The 22581-nt window shown below is 34.7% G+C and overlaps 1 protein-coding gene across 1 annotated transcript in view; it reads left to right on the forward strand.

The window, feature by feature from the left end:
- Positions 1-22040, forward strand: part of LOC129061778 (thioredoxin-dependent peroxide reductase, mitochondrial-like) — a 58427-nt gene extending 36387 nt beyond the window's left edge. The window contains 2 exon segments of the mRNA XM_054562534.1: positions 21464-21868; positions 21870-22040. Coding sequence (XP_054418509.1) covers positions 21464-21868; positions 21870-22040 — 576 coding nt within the window.
- Positions 22041-22581: the final 541 nt, after the last annotated feature.

The following is a 22581-nucleotide window of genomic DNA, read 5'->3' on the forward strand; positions in this document are numbered from 1 at the left end:
CACTAATCCCATTTATACGGTCTCTGCCTTCATGACCTAATCACCTCCTAAAGGCCTTCCCTGTAAAGACCAACATACTAAGCATTAAGATTTAATATATGAATTTTGTGTAGGAGACACAAAATATTCAATCTACAGCTTGAATATTCAATCTAGACATGTGCATTAGCAGGTAAAGAGGGCAGAAAACCCCCCTAAATTATATAAATATATATATGTATATATATACACACTTTTTTTAATCATGTTTATTCTATTACCGTTGTCTCAATTTTTCCCCCTTTGCCCTCCTCCACCCGTCACACCCCCCAACCTCTGCTCCCACAGTTAATTCCCACTCTGTTGTCTATGTCCATGGGTCATCCATACATGTTCTTTGTCTAGTCCCTTCCCTTTTTTCCCATCATCGTCTTCCTGCCCCATCCCTTCTGATCACATCCAGTCTGCTCCATGTTTCCATGCCTCTGGTTTACTTTGTTCGTTAGTTTATTTTGTTGAATAGATTCCACTTATAGGTGAGACCATATGGTATTTGTCTTTCACCAGTTGGCTTATTTCACTTAGCATAAGATTCTCCAGTTATATCCATGTTGACACAAAAGATAGGAGTTCCTTCTTTCTTTTATTTTAATAGATTGATTTTATTTATTTATTTTTTAAAATGTCAAAACCCATTATAAAATATTAAAAAATTTAAATCAATTATAAAGTCTCAGCAATTAAAACAACATGACACCAGCACAGAAATAGTCAAGTAGATTAATGAAATAAAATGAGCATTCCAGAAACAAACATATATATCTGTTTAACAATGTAATATATGATTAAATTGATATTTCAAATCAATGGGTAAAATATGGCTTTTCAACAAATAAGGTGCACGGACCACTATTACTTGAAATAAAACAAATATAGAGCCCTATTCACACAATATACAGAAAATATTGAGGTGAGTTAAAAATCAGTATGTAAGAATCCGAGACAGGAAAATGGCGGAGGAGTGAATGGGAGTCACGCTGACCTCCTCCTCCCAAGACCAAACTGGAATTGCAACTAAATAGTGGAGTAATCACCTAGAAAACAATGCAACGATAGTGGGAGAGGAGCCTTGGAGCCACGGACAGACAGTGGATTCGACTCTCACACATCTCAATGGGTGAGAAATGTGGTGAAGGCTTGAGAGGGCTGGCTGGGTGCCCACGGGCACCAGCACCAGAGGAACATTGAAACGGCCAGTTAGCTCCCCCCGAGAAGAACGGGGTCTGAATCATAAACAGGGACCCCTAAACTACTCAGCTAAAACCAGGAAAATACAGACAAAACGCAACCCCGAAAAGCTTAGGGGCGCTCTCTGCCAGAGACAGGTGGCTGAGGATGCAAACAGACATTTAAAGGGCCAACACAAAAATTGCAGTGGCAGCCACCCTCCTTGATCTCTGGGTAGAGGCGGCAGCAGAGTGGGCTGGTGGCTGGGAAAAGATTGGTGAGGAAAACTTTATGAAGAGAACTGAGACAGCGGCTGGTGGAGCCCCAGTGATAATGCACCTCCCACTCTGCAGCTACCATCTTGCTCAGGCATAAGGGAATCATTAACCTGCCTTTTGTGCGCTCTGCACACAGCTTGTAGGCCTGTGAGCTAGGGGGCTGAGTGCAGGCTGGCTGGGAGAGCCTTGAGAGACTGGAGATGGAGGCGTTGGGGAAAGAACGGGAGGAGGAACCGGGGAGTCCTGATTCCCTCCCCATTCTGTAGTCTCTGTTTTGGGCAGGCAGGGCGTGTCCCCAAAGAGGCAGAAGTGGGGCGCCCACGAACCAGACTGCCAGCGATTGAAACGCAGTCCGCACAAATAGTGGATCCTTGGCCCAAGGGGTCACAGAACTGCTCAGAGACCCCTGAGGAGAGACTGGAAATGGAGACATTGGGGAAAGAACGGGAGGAGGAACCGGGGAGTCCCAACTCCTTCTCCTTTCCCTAGTCTCCATTGTGCGGGAAGAGGCCACACCCCCAAAGAACCAAAAGCCAAAAAGCACACAATAGAGAACCCAAAACCACTCAGTGCAGGCACGCACACTTGCGTGGAGTGGCCGGCGAGGGCTGGGGAGTGTGTTTGTGGACCCGCGCAGGCTGGCAAGGCCTCCCACAGGTTGGCACCGGTGGGGCCTGCGAGGGAGTGTGTAGATCAGCGAGGGCAGGTGTAAATCGATCGGTGCGGCGTGGGAGTGCAGAGTGGTCCGCAGAAATAGAGGATTCCAGGTCCAACGGGTCACAGAGCTGCCCAGAGTCCCTGGAGGAGAGACTGGAGACAGGATTAACCAGAGAGTCCTGGAGCTGACTTCCTCCCATTTCCCTAGTCTCCATTTGGCCAGGGAAAGCAACGCATCCAAAGAACCAAAAACGGGAAAAGCACACAATAGAGGACCCTAAACTGACCAGGGCTGGGGTGCCCGCTGGCCAGGGGGCCAGACGAGTAGATGAGGTCACGAATAAGCCCCCTGGGCTGGGGCAAGCACTAGTGAGCCCAGGCGGGTGGGGGATCCTGTGGGCTGGGGAGCGCGATCAAGGAGTCTGAGTGAAAGTGCAGAGTGATGCACAGAAATAGTCGATCACTGGCCGAAGGGGTCATAGAGCTGCCCAAAGCAAGAGTCAGACACAGACAGTAGACTCCTGGAAGGCTCAAACAAATGACCCAAGGCCATATAGGGTCAACAACTGACATCATCAGAGTTAGGCCCAAAAAGAAAAGTAAAGGGAAAAAAAATAATAATTGAAATAATACCAAACTTTTTCTCAGACCACAAGGGCTTGAAACTGGAAAGCCACCTCAAAGAGAAACTTCAAAAACTTGCAAACTCATGGAGACTCAACAAGACTATTAAACAATGAATGGGTCAATAATGAGATAAGAGAAGAAATCAAAAAATTTCTGGAAACAAATGAAAATGAACAGACACCAGTCCAAAACCTACGGGACACAGCAAAGGCGGTCCTGAGAGGGAAGTTCATAGCAATACAGGCTTACCTAAAAATGACAGAAACATTTCAAATAATAGACCTAACACTACGACTTCAAGAACCGGAGAAACAACAACAAATAAATCCCAGAGCAAGTAGAAGGAAGGAAATAGTCAAGATTAGAGCAGAACTGAATGACGTAGAGATGAAAAGAACAATTCAAAGGATCAAGCAATCCAGAAGCTGGTTCTTAGAAAAGATAAATAAAATTGACAAGCCTTTAAGCAGACTCATCAAGAAAAAAAGGGAGAGGACCCAAATTAATAATATCAGAAATGAAAGAGGAGAAATAACAACTGATACCACAGAAATACAAATGATCATCAGAAACTATTATGAACAATTATATGCCAAGAAATTTGAAAACCTTGATGAAATGGACAAGTTTTTAGAAAAGTATAATCTCCCAACACTGAAGGAGGAAGAAACAGAAAGCTTGAACAGACCGAGAACAGCTGGGGAAATTGAAGCAGTAATCGAGTAACTCCCGGCACAGAAAAGCCCAGGGCCGGATGGTTTCACAGGAGAATTTTACAAAACATTTAAGGAAGAGCGAACCCTGTCCCTCTCAGACTATTCCAAAAAATCCAAGAGGAGGGAAGACTCCCAGACTCTTTTCATGAGGCCAGCATCACCCTAATCCCAAAACTAGATAAAGGCTCTACAAAGAAAGAAAACCACAGGCCAATTTCGCTGATGAACATAGATGCTAAAATCCTCAACAAAATATTGGCAAACCGCATCCAGCAATACATTCAAAAGATTATCCACCATGATCAAGTGGGATTCATCCCAGGGATGCAGGGATGGTTCCATATTAGCAAGTCAATAAATGTAATACATCACATAAACAAAAGGAAAGACAAAAACCACATGATCATCTCGACAGATGCAGAAAAAGCATTCAATAAGGTACAGCACCCATTTATGATCAAAACATTCAGCAGGAGAACATTGGCAAGAAACTCTCAGATATCCCACGCAGCAATCTTTTCACTGATATGTCTCCTAAAGCAAGGAACATAAAGGAAAAAGTAAACAAATGGGACCTCATCAAAATAAGAAGCTTCTGCATGGCTAAAGAAAACATCAGCAAAATGAAAAGGGAACCAACCATATGGGAAAATATATTTGCTAATGATACATCAGATAGAGGTTTGATCTCCAAGATATATAAAGAACTCACTCGACTCCACTCCAAGAAGACAAATGATCCAATCAAAAAATGGGCAAAGGACGTGGGCAGACCCTTTTCCAAGGCGGAGATACTGAGGGCCCATAGACATTTGAAAGGATGCTCAGCATCACCAGCCATCAGAGAAATGCAGATCAAAACCACCATGAGGTACCACCTCACACTGGTCAGAATGGCCATCATAAACAGATCAACAAACAACAGGCGCTGGCGAGGCTGTGGAGAAAAGGGAACCCTAGTACACTGTTGGTGGGAATACAGACTGGTGCAGCCACTGTGGAAAGCAGTGTGGAATTTCCTCAAAAAGCTGAAAATCGAACTGTCTTTTGATCCAGTGGTTCCCCTGATGGGACTATACCTTATGAATCCCCAAACGCCAATTCGAAAGAACCTATGCACCCCAATGTTCATAGCAGCACTATTTACAATAGCCAAGTGTTGGAAGCAACCTAAATGCCCATCAGTAGATGATTGGATCAAAAAACTCTGGTACATTTACACAATGGAATACTACGCAGCAGAAAGAATAAAATATCTACTAAACTTCGCGACAGCATGGATGGAACTCGAGAGCATTATGCTAAGCGAAATAAGCAAGGGGGTGAAAGACAAATACCCTATGATCTCACCTGTAAGTGGAACCTAACCAACAATACAAAGATGCAAGGAAAATAAGACCAGCAACACTGAAAGGAAAAGAAAACAACAGAGACAAGAGGGAAGGAGTTGGGGGGCGGGGGAAAAGGAAGGGAAGAGGAAAGTCAAGGAACATATAGCAAGGACTCATAGACAAAACCAAAGGGGAAGAGTTGAGGGAGGGAGGGATAGAGGGAGGGAGGGGGCAAGGGAAAGTGGTGGGGAGTAGGCAGAGACAAATGTATTTGAAAAAATAAATTTAAAAAAATCAGTATGTAAAAATCTAAGGATTGTAGGAGAAAATACAAAATAGCATTTTTCGTCCCCTGAAGTAAAATATTCAAACCCAGAAGCTATAAAATAAAATATTATCAATATGAGTATATTAAACATTTAAGACCATACAATAATATACATATAAAAAAGTTAAAGGACAAGTAATAGAATAAGAAAGTATTTGCAACATATCTAAAAAAGGATTAATAGTTTTGGGGGGTTTTTTTAGGGAAAAAATTCTACAAACATTTAATCAAAAATTGGATAAAGAATACCAAAAAGTCCTTTAAAGCTTTTAAAAATAATAGAAATAGGCAAGAAATATACAGAAACAGGTTTAGTTTCAAAGGAACTTCTTTTCAAAGATGACAGAAAAGAGTCTATGAATACCCAGTTCTTTTCACAGTCACCAATCCTTGATATTATCAATATTTTTAATACTTATTAAAAATAAGTATTATTTTATAAAAATAAATAAGTGTTATTTTATATATATATATACTATGGTTATTAAAAAGTATATTGAGGGTAATACGTTAGCCTAGAAAAATGAAAAAATAACTTTCATTACAAAACAAACTTGAAAATACTGAAAAATTATTTAAGAAACAGTGAAACTCATAAAAACAAAATTAAATGCAGAGATAGAGCATTGTGTTCCTACAAATAAAACCCTTTTAAGATGACTTCATAATTTTTTTAAACAAAGTTACAATAGGAAACAATTCATAATTACAGAAAATAAAATAAAATTCAGAGAGATTAGCAGAAAGGATGTCTGTTTTTATGCCAGTACCAGACTGTTTTAATTACTATGACCTTATAGTATAGTTTGATATTAGGTAGCATGATTCCTCCAACCTTGTTCTTCTTTCTCAGGATTGCTGTTGCTATGTGGGCCCTTTTGTCATTTCATATAAATTTTTGAAATATTTTTTTCTAGTTTTGTGAAATATGTCATTGGAATGTTGATAGGAATTCCATTGAATTTATAGATTGCTTTGGGTAGTATGGACATTGTAATGATGTTAATTCTTCCTATCCATGAACACGGTATGTACTTCCACTTATCAGTATCTTCTTCAATATCTTTCTTCAGTGTATTTTAATTTTCTAAGTACAAGTCTTGTACATCCTTGGTGAAAGCAGACATCCTTGTCTAATTTCAGGTCTTAAAGAAAAAGCTTTCAGTCATTGAATGTTTAGTAAGATTTTAGCTATGAACTTTAATATATGGCAATTATTTTTGGAGGTAGGTTTTTTTTCTTCTATTCTTAGTTTGTTGATCATCTTCATCATGAAAGGATATTGAAAAACCCATGCCAAAGGCTTTTTCTCTATCAGTTAAGATAACCATGTGATTTTTATCCTTCATTTTGTTAACGTGGTATCTTGTATGGATTGATTTTTATATGTTGAGCCATCATTGCAGTCCAGTAATTAAATCCTACCATAGTCAGTAAAAAGAGTAAAACTCTTTTTAATGCACCATTGGGCTTAGTTTGCTAATATTTTGTTGACAATTTTTGCATCAATATTTATCAGGGATATTGGCCTGCAATTTTCTTCTGTTGTCTTTGGGCTCAGTATCAGGGTAATGCTGGCCTCATAGAATGAATTTAAAGTGTTTGCTCTACTTAAAATTTTTGAAAGACTTTAAGGAGGATTGGTGGTAATTATTTAAATAGCAGTAACAACTTACCTGGGCTTTATGTTGATGAGAGGTTTTTGATTACTTAACTCCTCATTAGATGCATATCTGTTTCAATCTTATATTTCTTGATTATTCAGCCTTGTTAGATTGTGTGTTTCTAAAGATGTGCCTATTTCATCTAAGTTATCCATTTTTGTCATGCATTGGTTCACAGAACTTTCTTATCATTATTTTTGTTTCCATTAAATTAATTGCAATGTCCCCTCTTTCGTTCTCATTTTAGTTATTAGAGTTTTCTCTCTTTTTCTCTTAGTTAAGGGAAAAAAAATCTAGCTAAGATTGGCTAATTAAGATTTTTTAAAAAAAAAGTCTCTTGGTTTTATTGATATTCTTTGTTTTTTTATTTTTTCATTTTCTCTAGACTTAATATTTGCTTTTTTTCTACTAGCTCTGAGTTTAATTTGTTCTTTTTTTTTTTTTTTTTTTAGTTCCTGAAGTATAAGGTTAGGTTGTTGATTTGCGTTCTTTCTTCTCTCATAATATTAATATTTCTTTATCTTTGTAATTGCCCATCAAGTTGTAGTGACGTATTCTCTTTCATTTCAGATTTTAATAATTTTTGTCATCTCTACTATTTTTCTTGTTAGTCTGGCTAGTTCTTTTCAAAGAACTGATTTTTGGTGACATTGATTTTCTCTATTGATTTCCCATTTTCAATTTCTATGATTTCTGCTCTAATACGGTTATTTCTTTTCTTTTGCTTATTTTAAATTAAATTTGCTCTAATTGTTCTAGTTTCCTAAGGTGGACATTTAGATGATTGGTATAAATTTTCTTGAAGCATTAATTTTGCTTCATTCTGCAAGTTTTGGTAATTTGTTTTTTCATTTTCATTTAATTAAAAGTTTTATATTTTTCTTGAGATTTTTTTCTTTGACCAATATGTTATTTAAAAATGTGTTGTTTAATTTCCACAGCTTTTGCTATTTTCCAATTATCTTTCTGTCATTGCTTTCTAGTTTAATTTTACTTGGTCTGAGAGCACACATTGCATGGTTTATATTCTTTTAAATTTGTTAAGTGCATGTATGTTTTGGACAGATTGTGGTTTATTTTGGTGAATGTTCCATTTTTGAGATTGAGAAAAAATGTCTGGTCTACTGTTGCTAATGAAATATTCTATAGATGCAAATTAAATTCAGTTTATTGATGGAAACTCTTGAGTTCAACTATGTCCTTACTAATTTTCTACCTGCTAAATCTGTCCATTTCTGATACAGGAGTATTGAAGTAGTCAACTATGATAGTGAATTTATCTATTCCTCTTTGTAATTCTATCAGTATTTCCTCATATAGTTTGATGTTCTGTTGTTAGGAACATATATGTTAAGGATTGTTATGTCAAGAATTAACTTACTTATTATTATGTAATGCTTTTATTTATCCTTCGTAACTTTCCTTGCTTTGAAGTCTGCTTTGAAGTTAATACAGCTACCTTTGCTTGGTTTTGATTAGTGTTAACATGGTATATCTTTTTTTCTATCTGTTTGCTTTTAAGCTACATGTGTCTTTCCAGATAACAAGGGTTCTCTAGATCACATCTAGTTGGGCTGTGTTTTTTATCTACTCTGACAATCTTTGTCTTTGAATTGGTGCATTTAGACCACTGATGTTCAATATGATTATTGTGTTAGTTGGATTAACATCTCTTGCTTTCATGGTTTCTGAAGAGAAGTTGAATAAGATTTTAATTTCATCCTTTTAAAGATAAGATGTTTTGTTCTTTTGGCTTCTATTATAATTTTTTTATTCTTTGATTTTTCTGTAGTTTGAAAATATGCCTAGGTGTCATTTTAGGGGCATCTATCCTATTATTTGTTCTCTGAGCTTCATAGATCTATAGTTGGGTATCTGACATTAAGTTGGGGAAATCCTTAGTTGTTATTATTTCAAATATTTCTTCTGTTCCTTTCTTTCTCTTTCTGATATTTCCATTACATGAACATTTCAGATTTTGCAGTCCTCAAATTTTTTTTCCATTTTTTCAGTCTTTTGTTCCCTTTCTTTTTCAGTTTTTGAGGATTCTATTGATATATCCTCCAGCTCAAAGATTCTTTCTTCAACTGTGTCCAGGCTACAAAAATGTCCATCAAAGGCAATTTTCATTTGTTTTATAGTGCTTTACATTGCTAGCATTTTATTTTGGGTTACTTTGTAGGATTTATATCTCTCTGTTTGCAAGGCCTGTCTGTTTTTCAGTACTGTCTACTTTATCAATTAAAACTTTTAGTGCATTAAGCAGAGTGGTTTTAAATTCCCATTTCATTAATCCCAGTATCCTTACTATACCTTGTTCTGATGATTATTCTGTCTTTTCTAATTGTATTCTTTGCCTTTTGGTATATTTTCAATTTGTTTTATTGATAGGTAAACATGTGATACTGTGTAACATGAACTGCTATAATAAACCTTTAGTAATGTTTTGGCGAGGTATGGCAGTAGAGGAAGCATTCTAAAATCCTGTAATTAGATCTCAGTGTTTTAATGAGCCTATATCTGTGGACTGTGAACTTCACAAGTGTTGTTCCATATATTTTATTTCCTGTTAGTTAGGACAGGATGCTAGTTTGGGCTGGAGCGGGTTATCCCTTCTCCCACATGGCAGACTAAAGAAGACTGAAGTGTGGTATTTCCATTCCTCCAGGTAGTACATCTCTGACAATGCCTCAATAAATTATGTTCTGGTTCACTTGTTTTCACTGAGGGCAGGCCTTATTTAGAAGACCAGTGCTGTGGTGCATTTCTAAATGAATCATTTCCCCACTCTTCTGCTGAAAACAGAAGATATTTTTTTCTTCAGTATTTTTACTGTGAGAACTTGGCCAAGCTCTTAGAGACAAATCTCATAATAAAGAGGGACCCCCACTCTCATTACTGAGACTCCTTGGAGTTTTTAATTCTCAGAGCTATTTGCACTAAAATTCCAGCAATTCTTCAAAAATGGTTCAGATTTTACCACTCTGATACTGGTTCCCATGTTAAAATTGCTTTTATCTCTGTTCTAGGTAAGCCTTCACTCCCTGCACTCTCCTGTCTCCCCTGGGAACTAAGCAAAAGATCATACATTTTATTAAGGAGACTGACCTTACTCTCATTCTTCATTCTTGCTATTAAAGCAATTACAGATGCCAAACAACACTTCTTTGGGTCACCTGTTTTTTTTTAATTGTTGTTTATTTGTTTGTTTTTCCCCTTAAATGTTCAGTGCTTCATTTTTATAACAAGCTGTGGGTCAAGCCACCTTGGATGCCTATGCAACCTTTCCAGTCATTACAGTAGTTGAGTCCTCAGGGCTCCTGGTAACTAAGCTCAATTACTTCTCTTCTAATACTTAGGGGGCCTCACCAAAATAATGTGGATGGCAACAAGCATGGCATTGTGATGGCCTGTCAAAGAACCCTCCCCTGCAGAGGAGAACCATCAACTTATTAGTATGCTAGTTCCTGTCTTACTAGCATATTCCATATGACCTTGGTGAATGTTGGATCTACTGAGTCTTCTTATGAACATAATCCTTTGGTGAATCATCTGGCCTTACATAACATATTCATTTTAGCATGCTCATTTCCCCAGTCTATTAACTCTTTTAGCATATGCCAGGGTGACAGGCATTTCTACTTCCATGAAAGTTGACCATCATTTTACCAAGATTATAAGACCAATTTTAATAGCAAGTGTACTCCTATCCTGTCTATTTTTCTCCCAACATGTTAAATTCTGTGTCCTGAAAAAGTGTCTTTATTTCAATGAAATCTTGCTGACATAACCTTACATTCTGATCCTCCTGATCAAAACCTCAAAATCCAACCTGTAGAGTACTTCCTTCATTGCCATCAAACCATGTCAGCTAAATCTAGCAATTCTTTAGCTATATCATTCTATACTCACTTATCAAGCTCAGCACATCCTCAGCTAAATTAGGCTGGGAATTAACCTTCATTTTATGCCTGACAGCATGAGAGGAAGTGGAAACAGCCCTTGAGGAATAACCATTTTTCTGTAAGAGACTTCTGCAGCACTTTCCCACACAGCTAAGTCTAAGTCACAGTAAGGAAGGGTGGACAATTCCTGCAAGCTTGCATTGCTTGAGGAAGTTGCAGAGTCAACATTCTCAGGGACATCCAAACTGATATCGCCATGTGTTACTTCAGGATATCAGTTTCCCCCTCCCTTCATATAGTAGATCTGTTTTGCCTAGCAGCATTTCTAGAGCTCTGAAGCTCTTCAGATTAGGTTTTAGCTGCTCATCTGTGTGGACTGCCCTCCTGCAAGAGATAATGCCTCCTATGACTCTCACATTAACAGCTTGTTAAAAGCTCTCAGTCTCTTCTCATCTACTGTAGGGCTTTCATCTAGTGTAGCAGCAGTAACCAGCCAACTCCACTGCTATTGTAGTCGTTGATACTTCCATATTGTTCAATGGTTCACAACTTTATACCTACAATATTATTCCTTCCTTGGGGAAATTGTACTAGATTACTGCTGGTGAAATTTTCAGCAATTGAGCCACCACATATTGCTAGATAATATGCATGCCCTAGCTGTCAGTAAAATGCTACCCTGCCTGTTGGGCAGTGAAAGAGCCATTCCCAAATCCTAATCATATAGCCCATTTTCTCGGGCTAACCCAGTAGCAGCAGCACTTCCATTAATCTATGTCTTCCAATATTGTATCCATATTGTATTCTTTAGTCATTGGCTGGTAAAAACCACTGGCCTCTGCAAATCAGAGCACAGTAATTGAACTTTTAGACAATAATGTCCCCTGGTATTTGGAATCCATAGGCAGTTTCATGGTTGCTGTGGTACATAAATTATCATCAATTCAAGAACAGGAATTTGTTTTTTGAATCAATCAGGTTGGATTTATAATAGAGGTATAAGACTATTTCAATTCTTGATAATCTATTAACATACTTAATTAAATAAATAAATTAAAGAAACAAGGCAGGATTTCTCCTTAGTGTTACAAACACTGTAAGAATATAAAAAAATATGTGGAAAGAAACAATCATATATATTATTCTAGATTAAAATTAAATTTGTACCATTAGGCACAAATAATTAGATACTGTAATTTAAATGTATAGGAAATTTTCATATCATTAAAAATAAAAATAATGAGAAATAAATATGAGAAAAATATTCAACTTTTATAATGACAATTTTAAAAATTTACTGAAAGAATATCTAGATAAGTAGACAGAAAAAAAACATGTTCATAAATAGAAATATTTCATATTTTTAAGTTTCTCTAATTAATCTTTAAATTCAATGAAATTCTAATAAAAATTACAACAGTTTTCCTGAACCTAAAGAAGACAATTTTAAATTTTATATAAAAAGACTAGAGATATGAATCAATAAAACAAATTTTAAAGATTAAAAGTGAAGAGACTATGTTATTTTCCTTATGAACAATTATAAATCTACTTTTGCCTCACCCTGTATATAAATCTGTAGTATGAAGAAATTATGAAGTTTGTATAAAGATACATAAATGAATTGATGAATAGGAACAGAAATCCTCATATAATGTGGAAATTCTTAAAATGAGAGATTTCCCACTTCTAACTAAGAAATAGTAACCGGGACTGGATTTATCCTTTGTGCCTAAAACAACAAAGCTCTAAACTATATATATGCGAAAACCATTTTCAGAGATTAGACAGTATAAGACAGTGACTCTTAAAAGAGGGGGAAAAGCGAGGTAAGACATTGACGACTCTCACTTACTGCCTGGAGAAAATATCCAAGCTTCAGAGGCAACATGAAAAAAAGACTCGGGTGGATCCTAGTTGTTCCTGACTTGAAGAAATAAAGCTGTGAGTCCTTCGGAGCCAAAGCAGCCTGAGTTCATTTTCGCAGACCAAAGAGGAGAGAGATACACAAAGATACAATATTGCAGTTCTGCAGAGGGTTCCCTCAAGTCTTCGGTAAACTACTGATCAGAAATTTCTGATCAGAAATTTCCTGAGACCCCAGACATGTCCACCTAAAATGATTAGAGGGAAGAATCCTTGGAGCTGACCAGAGATCAGGACTAGATTTTTGCTTTCTACAAACCAGAATGGAAAAATCTGTAACTCATGAAAAATCAGAGACTATACTTAATAAGTATATATTAAAAATGAGTCAATTTAGCCCTAGACTACAGGCTACTCTGGTTCTGATCCTAACAACAACCTTAAATGCAAATCTTGAAAGGAGCAGACTGTTTTCAATTAACTGCACACCAATAAAAAGTTTAAAATATTTTAAGAATATAAAAATACTAAGCACCAGACAAAGTAAAATTCATATGTCTCACATCGAATTAAAAAATTGTTAGGCACACAAAAATATAAAACCCTATAATCCATAGTAAACAGAAAAAATATTCAATAGAAATTAATTAGTAACTAGGCAAGAATTTAAAACAAACTATATGAATTGAATATACCAAATGTTCAAGGAGGCAATGATTGATCATTTTAACATAGACAGGAAAGAGACAGAGAATACACCCCAAATACATTTTTTTAGAGATAGATACTAAAATAACTTAGATAAGAAACACTCATGATAAGATTAACATCAGATTAAATTAGTAAAAGGTTAGTAAACCTAAAGAGAGCAAAGTATCCATAATGAAACATTGAAAAATGGGGCTGAAAATAAACAGAGCATTGGGACAACCTCAAAGAGCTGAACAGTAGACATGAAATTTGGCTTACTTGAGGATAAGATAGAAATTGGAAAAAAAAAATGATGTGGTTGCCTAGGAGCAGAGTATGCAAAAAAGGTCTACAGGGAGAGATTAAAAAGGAACATAAATAATTTCACATTCCAGGTTTATCTTGATTGTAGTGGTGATTTCATGAGTGCATATATATGTAAAAATGTTATCTTATACCATATAAATATATACATTTTAAATATTTTATTAATATCTTAGGAAAACAGAATTTGGTGTGGAATTAATGGTATAATGATTCTGGGATACCTTGTGATTAGGAAAATAGTCACTACCTTAACTGCATTCAAAATAAATACTAAATGTATTTAAAGTCTAAGATTGAAAAGCAAAATTGCAACATCAGGAAGAAAATATATTTAAAACTACATGGTAGAGATTAATTTTTAAATAATACCTAAAAAGTGAAAGTCATAAGAGTGAATTTTTGATACACTGAGTTATAGTAAACTGAAATATCCCATGCATCAAAAGACTTTATAAAAAGATGAAAAGATAGACTGTGCTAAAATTTTATAATGTAGAAGATTAATGTACAGAATAAATAGAAACTTCCTTTCCAATAAAAAGAAATAGAACTTATTAGGAAAATGATTAATATTAAAATAGTTAATTCATAATAGAGGAAATCATATGTCCAATATATATAAAAAGATACCCAACCTCATAAGTAATCAAGAAACTTATGATGAGTAAGTTAAATTGACAGCAAAATATTATTAGCATTTCAATAAGTTAACAAAAAGGTTAAAAATTCTGATGTTATACATTATGAAAAGAATTTAGTTGAACTATAACAGAAATTATTATGCTCTGCTAGTGGGAGTGTGAATTGTTTAAAAACTTTGCAAAGTGATGTGTTGGTAACTATTAAAATCAAAAATACATAATACATATGCTGTAACTAGACATTGCATACCTACTTCTACACTGTAAAAAAATCTCATGCATAATTTAATCAAGACAGTTATGATGAATGAGTAATACAGCAATGTTTATAATAGAGAAAAAAGGAAAACACTCAGTGTCCATCAGTAATAAATTGATTTTAAATATTGATTTTATTTATAAAATAATTCATAATATGATAGATAAAATAGATTACTAGTTATATATATCAACAGAGAATTCCTCAAGATATAACAATGAGTTGCCATAAATATGTGATTTAAGAATATATAAACAAAATAATAAGTAGAAAATAGTGTATATTTTCCCTTTATTTTCTGAAAGATACTTTGTTAAGAATAATATGTTTAATTGACAGTTTTTTATTTTGGTACTTTATATATGAACTCATTGTCTTGGCGATTGTATAATTTCTTTGAAGAAGTCAGCTGTATTTCTTATTTTCATTATTCTCTCTGGCTGCTTACAAGATTATTTTTTTATTTTTTTAAGCACTTTGAAAATTTAAATATTATGTCAATGTGTACGTGAGCTTTCCTACTTACTCTGCTTGAATTCCCCTCAACTTCTCAGTTCTATGGTTTAATATTTTTCATTACTGTTAAAACTGTATTGGCAATTGTCTCTCAAAACTTCCTCTGTGTTCTTTCTCTCCTTTCCTTGTGGAGGTCTTAGCACATATGTGTTAGTCTCATTGATATTTATTACAGCTGTATATGCTCTTTTTTTAAAAATCACTTTACAGCTTTTATATGATCTGGGTTTTTTTCTGAATAAGGTTTAATAACTTTATAGGCTAAATTTCAATTTTGATTACTTCTGTTTTTTTTGAGGATGAACTCTTTTGAAAGCTATTTTCACTGCTGTTACCTTTTACTTTCATTTCTATCATTTTCATTTAATTCTTCTCATTTTCATTTCTCTGTTGAAATCCCACATTTGTTCTGCATGTTGCTCATATTTTCTACTGGATCCTTAACATACTAATCATTCATTTTAAAGATCAATCCAATATTTAAAATATCTGAATAATATCTATGTCTGACTCTTTGGAAATTTATCTTTCATAATAGGCAAAGATTTCTAATATTTCATTTCTTCTTCTTTGTCTTGTAATTTCTGACTGAATGTCTGTCATAATGCATAAAACAATAGAGAATGAGGAAAACCGTATTTATGCCTGTAAATGGGAATATCTTTTCTTTTGTCAGGCGGTTAATATGAGATATAAGCGGGGTCTGTTATCTATCTATCTATCTATGTTGATGTGAATACCTTCAAGACACCACAGGCTTCAAATTTCCTTAGCGGTGAGATTCTACTGGTTGAACTTAGAGTGGGGGGTGGATAGTAAGATGGATTTTCTCATTGTTCCTTTTCCACTCTTAGCTTTCATCTTTATCCATGTTCTTGTACCAGAGATGTGGTCTCTCCATTCTCTTGCCCTTCCTGGTGATATACTGCTGTTGCTTGTTGCTAGATGTTTGTTCAACTGATGCTAAGTGGCAACAGCTTTTATCTGTTTCCCTGGTTCAACCTAAGTTTTATGCAGGCCCTCTATTCTTATGCCTTAAAAGAGTAATTTTGTATATTGAAATATACAACAGAACATTTATATGTTATTTTTGGACACATACATATACTTTGAAGTGTATAGCCAAATATGAGATGGATTAATACTAATGAAGGATCATGGTATATTTTTGCAGAATAGGATGGAGAATAAATTTGATCAAAAGATACAGAATTATGAAATATACATAATATATTATTTCCTAAGCTTGTTAGTTGTTACTAGAGCATTTTATTTTATATCTATTTTATGTGAATATTATACACATATTTTATATTTAATAAGATAAAGATTTCTCACTTAACTTGAAGTTTTATTCTGGTTAGTTTTAATTTTCCTTTCTGCAATGACAGACATCCATTATGCACAGGCACAATACTTGTTTATAAGACCAGTCAGATTTTTGTAATATAATGCTTAAGATAGATAAAAAAATGTAGCCATCTGCAAAATAATTATATAACTGTCATGTTTCTACAAATATTTTTGGTTGCCTTAAATTGGGTTCAATTAATTGGGAGTCATTTTCTTCACTAAATAAAAGGGGAAGATATACTGACTTGAAAGTATTATTTGAAATACAAAAACTAGAGCAATCCAAAAGACAATTGAAGAAGAATGGTCTTCAAAGTCATCCTCAGTCATATTAGAACCTCAGATTGTTGCTTTCTGGTTTCATAAACTGGGGCAAATTAATTAACTCTATGCTTTTCTTCCTTCCAATGTAAAATGAAGATAATATACTTACCTTGAAGTAGGCATAACATAGATGAACACTTATTGTGCTTAATATTTTACTTTGTAAAGAATAATTCTAGGAATCAGTCATTAATTAGTTCTGTGACTTTAGGAAAGTCACTTCACTTTTATATGTTTTAGTTTCCTTCTTTCTAACCAATAATAATAACATGTTCTACCTACTTATAAAATAAAATAAGGATGCAATGAAATAAAATTTAAAAAGAAAAAAAACTTGTATGGGAGAAGTATGTTACTTATTACAGTGACTGGGTGTTTGTTTTTGTTCAGACAAATGAGTATCAGAATGGAAAAATACTAAATTGAGAGATATTAGAGATTTACCAATCTTCAGTGCTGAGGTAAGCACATAGTAACATGTTTATCAGTCTAAAGGAAATAGAGCAATGGACAGAAATGTTAAAAACAGTAATAACATACAAAAAAAGTAATATAACAGAAATGTTTAGTTTTGCTGCTTTTCTTGGCTTTCATTTTTAATCTTCTGATTTTAATTTTTGTGAACAAAATTCACATCTTTTTTTCAGGTCAGTGGCAGTATAATGTGTAAATAGGTCTATTAATAAGTATAAGCCATGAATCAGATAAGCAGATACATAGAACTGTGAAGTATAGAAAGGACTGTTGAACTATATTGCAAACATATACACTTTTGGGTGCCAAGAAAAGGTTTAATTTTATAGTCTCCAGAATAAATATAATTTAGGAACAATATACACATATCCAAACATTAGCCAAAGAAAAATTAATACTTAATAAGAATTTGTGATAATTTTCTCACCTTATACTTATTTCCATTATATTCAATTCTAATTTTATTTGTCTATCCCACTTCTTTCTCTTCTCACTTACTGAAATTATTATTACAAATTGAAATTACTGTTTTCAGAATTTACAGATTTCTTTGCCTTGCTTTCATCATGTTTGGCAGTTGTCCACTAGTAGCTATTCTGACTAATCTCAGGTCCATTCCATCCAAGAGCTTTAAAGGTGGTGCTGAAAGGGTTTTATGAGGCACATTGAGAGAACTGTTTTCCTTTTCTTAAGTTAAAAAAAAGGCACATTGGCGATTTCACAAGATGATAGTACTGGTTATAACATGAGATCATACTTCTCCTAAATGCAAACAATACATCTAATGACTGACTTGGATACCATTTTTAAAAGAAGAGATAACATTTGATTGAACCTTGGATCAGATTTCAAGCCAATCTGACTGATCTCATTGCAGAAAAAAACGTGACTCTTGAGAGAAGAATTTAGTTTAATTATCTATCATTCATGCCAGGGGGAAATTATTATGAAAAATCTGAACCTATTTCTAAAGTTCACTATGAGACTACAGTTGTAACAGGAAGAGAGCATTAGTGACTTGAAGCTCAACTTAGTTTTCATTTGGTGGGAATAAGTACTGAAAGTTGAGAATTTGTTACCTTTTCAACAAAATAACAGAGATGCTGGCTTTTTGACCCTATTTAGGCACCCATACATAGATAGAAAGAAGAAAACCTTATTTCAAATCAAGAGTCCCAAAATGAGAATGTGTTTTACTTCTTTCTCTTTTGGGTTAGTGACTCACAGTCATCAAAAGCATGGTATTATAGACTCTTCACAGCATGCAATTCAGTAAAACTTTCAAATACCTCCTGTCCTTAATAACTTTCTTTTCCATATATATTTATCATCTAACCTCCAAAGCAGCCATTAAAAGTCACCTTCATCTATCTATGGAAGCAGAACATAAAAGAGCTGAAAAAAAATTGTTGATTTTTTGCATGGAGCCAGGAAGCAAGCCTGATTTTCTGTATCTATTTCTTGCATTAAAGAGAATTTGTCACAAAGTAACTGAAACTTAAGAGTTACTCTCAAGCCATATATCTATATAAGAATAAAAAGACACATAAAGTGAACTAAGAACTGACTTGATTCCCATGTGTGAAAAACCCTTCAACAAAGAGAATGAAGTTTTAAAGCTTCTTTGTTCAAAATGAGTAAACCTTTCAAATTAAAGTTTTACAGTGTTGCAGGATGTGTTTACACCTGCTGCAAAACTGTTTAAACATGATGACTTAAAGTGAACTCTAACTTCAAGTTGGCTAAATAGCAGTTCTTCTAAATCAGATGAATACACTTAATCTACTTTAACACCCCTCTAGCACAAAATGAAATATTAGTACTAAGGTTGACAAAGGGGCCCTGCAGTATTCTTCAAATTTCCTAAAAATCTGTTCTTCTGCTGCAAACCAGGCTATATTTTCTGTCAAAGATTTGCTTTTTTTTTTTTCCTTAGGGCTGAATTTATATTTCCTCAAAGTGTGCCTCATTTTGACTCCCTTGTCGCTAAAGTTCTTTTGTTCCAGAGCATTATATGCCAGATGTGATCTAATTGTTTTTAATTCATTTTGTGTTTGTACATGTATATGTGTATGCATACTTATGTTTTATTTGCCCTTCCACTACCTACAAAATATGGCACTGTCTTGGGCATCCTGGCTGACAGTCAAAACTGTGTGCATTTATAGCTGTTTTTGTATTTTTAAAAGTGTGATTGCATTACTTGTTATAGCAGAATAAAGTTATTTATTCTCAATTAGGTAATTTTATGTTAGGGATCAATGCCTTGCCAGGTGATCTGGTGCTACTCTACAAGAGAAGATCTCAGATTGCCCATTCCTGTGAGGAATACCACTACTCATTTCCAGCCAGTATATACAGCAGAATCTAGTCTGATTGTCAGTGCCTATTTCATACTGACTGTTCAATGTTGTGATTAACCTCTTAGAAATATTTTTATCTCTGCAGAATTCCCAATCCCTGGGCAGCCATGGAAACTATTAGTTTACTATTCTGGATTGACCCAGAATCAAATATATTTGTTTACTGGGTAACAACTTGGAGTTTTATTCAATGTTTCATCCATGTGGTGACATTCAGCAACACCTAGTAATTATCATAAAAGAGATTATCGAGCACAAAGAGAAAATTATTGAGTAAACTTGTTTTTAAAATTTATGCCCCAAATTGGTCCAAACTTTTATATTCTAGGAACTATAACTTAATGACATCTAATTACTCAAGCATAGTTATTCATATCTCAAGTGACATTTGGATTATATGAAAGAATGCTGATTTAATGGCAATATGGTCTCATTTCTGTGCTATAACCTTAAAAAAAAAGTCACACTGCAAGATTTTCATACTCATGGTCACATTTTTATACTTCTTGCATGATATTAGGGCTTACTTTTCAGTGGATCATATAAACTACATTTTTTTAAAGAAGAACAAAATTCCATGTATAATGGTGCATTTTTTCTCAACTACTTTCTCATCATTAAGTATATTTTGCAACCTACTATGACATTTAATTGAAAGAATCTGAATATTAATTGAAATACTTATTTAATAAAAATACTCATTACATGAAATAATTTTAAATTTACAGAATATTTTTACATATTGAATCTGTTACTTGATAATAAATGAAAAGTAGGAAACCATTTCGATGTACACAAATCCATGACTACACAATTATATTTATGAAGCTTAATTTTCTTTAGTAATCATGGCTAAAATTTTAAACCTTTCTACAGTATTAAAAATCTATTACAGTCAATTGCTAGATTTAACTGTTCTTTATAAAGGTCTCATTTAAAAGCTTTAAACAAAAGTCAGAAATAAAATATACCCAGGTCACCATGCAGAGACAAATGTACTAAAACCAAGAAATGTCATTCAAGCCTGAATTCATGATTTCCTGAGATGCTGAAAGACATCTCTAGTATGTATGTTCCATTGCTTCCCACAAAGTTATATGATAAATAAAAAAGACCACGAACATATCAATTCTAGTTTTATTGTTTTACATGACATTTTTCAGGCATGTGTCTTAAAAGGAATGAGCTTTAGGTGGGGTGAAAGAAATTAGAACAATCCTCTGTCACCAACATTTCTTGTATTCCAACCCCAATTATATAGTTAATGAGTCTTCTTAGAGAGTTGGGATTCAAATAGTGGGTTCATAGTTCACCGAAGTTACAAAGTTCAAGGGAAAATTGAAAGGCAGTCAAAAGAAGAATGGAGATGAGAAGAGGTAAAATAAAAAAGTCTAAAGGGAAAGAATATTCTGAAATATATTGCACACACTTAGAACTAGCCTAAAAACCTTAAGAAAAAAAGGAAAAATAAGTAATTCACCCTTTTTCTCCATGGCAAGTACTACCGATGAAGGCTGGTTAGAGGATCACCAGAAGCTATTTTCATTCAAGGGTCCATGTCATGTTACCAGGAATAGTCACATCTCCCAAATAACATTTTAAAAATAATTATATCAATTCAATTGGAAGATGAAGTAACCATTTCTTTGGTGTCAAAGAGGACAGGATAAAAATAAAACACTATAATTTATTTTAGAAAAATACACATGTACCTTTTAAATTTTAAAATTAGATGTCAGCACAACTCCCTCTTCCTTAACTAGAAATAATTTCGGTGGTTGTTCTCCTGGGTTGATACTGGTTTTAAAGGTGGACCTTGACTCCATTAAAAGGAGCAAAAGGCAGCCCAGAAATCAGCCTTGTGTTAGAGTTAACTGCCTCCGATTTACATACAGACTGAGTTAAAGGAAATAATTAAATGTGAGGAATGGTTTTAAGTGTGACTGCGCACCCTACTTTAAGGGTGCAGCCGTTGTCAACAGGGAGTTCAAAGAACTGAGCCTTGATGGCTTCAAGGGGAAATATTTGGTGCTTTTCTTTTATCCTTTGGATTTCACCTTTGTGGGTCCCATGGAAAGTATTGCTTTTAATGACAAAGCCAATGACTTCCATGACGTGGACGATGAAGTTGTTGCCATTTCCGTGGATTCCCACTTCAGCCACCTCGCCTGGACCAACACACCAAGGAAGAACGGCAGTTTGGGCCACATGAACATTGCACTATTGTCAGATTTGACTAAACAGATTTCCAGAGTCTACGGTGTGCTGTTAGAAGGTCCTGGTCTTGCACTAAGTGGTCTCTTCATCATTGACCCCAATGGAGTCATCAAGCACCTGAGTGTCAAAAGACCTCCCAGTGGGCCGCAATGTGGAGGAGACCCTCCGCCTGGTAAAGGCATTCCAGTTCGTGGAAGTCCACAGAGAAGTCTGCCCAGCCAACTGGATTCCCGACTCTCCTACGTTCAAGCCACATCCAACTGCTTTCAAAGAATACTTTGAGAAGGTAAATCCGTAGATCATCCCATGTGTACCTCCAGCTTCTCAAAAGAACTCACATTTGGAACTCACTTTTAGCATTTCAAAGATGACTATGTATAGAAGGCAAAAAAGCAATTATGCTTGTTGTATTCATAAATGTTTGTTTTTGTAACATTGGCTAAGTCTTTTTAAACATAGTTATTACTAACACGAGTCCTTCATTGGTAACTTCTTGATGGCTAGCTATTTAGAGACTGCCTAGTTCACTATTTCTTTGATCATATCTTCAATGGGAAACACTTGCAACCTTCCTTGAACCTTTGTGTCCACCAGTGCCCTACAAGTATCAAAAGCCTCTGATCAAGGGTCCTGAAATTTTCTTCTTGAATTTCTTTGTGTTAAACTGAATTTTCTTTTAAGGTAACAAAGATCATAGTTTTAAGTTGTTAGCATTAGCAGTCTAATTAAACTTTAACTCATGGAGTGGAGATATATATGATGAAACGAAGGTGAATCATGTTTTTAAAAAATCACAGTGGCAAAGTGACTTAACTGATCATGCATGTTCCTCATCCCTG

This window comes from Pteronotus mesoamericanus, unplaced genomic scaffold (assembly GCF_021234165.1).
Source record: "Pteronotus mesoamericanus isolate MK-2021 breed Mesoamerican mustached bat unplaced genomic scaffold, CSHL_Meso_final scaffold_651, whole genome shotgun sequence".
In the NCBI taxonomy this organism is placed as follows: domain Eukaryota; kingdom Metazoa; phylum Chordata; class Mammalia; order Chiroptera; family Mormoopidae; genus Pteronotus; species Pteronotus mesoamericanus.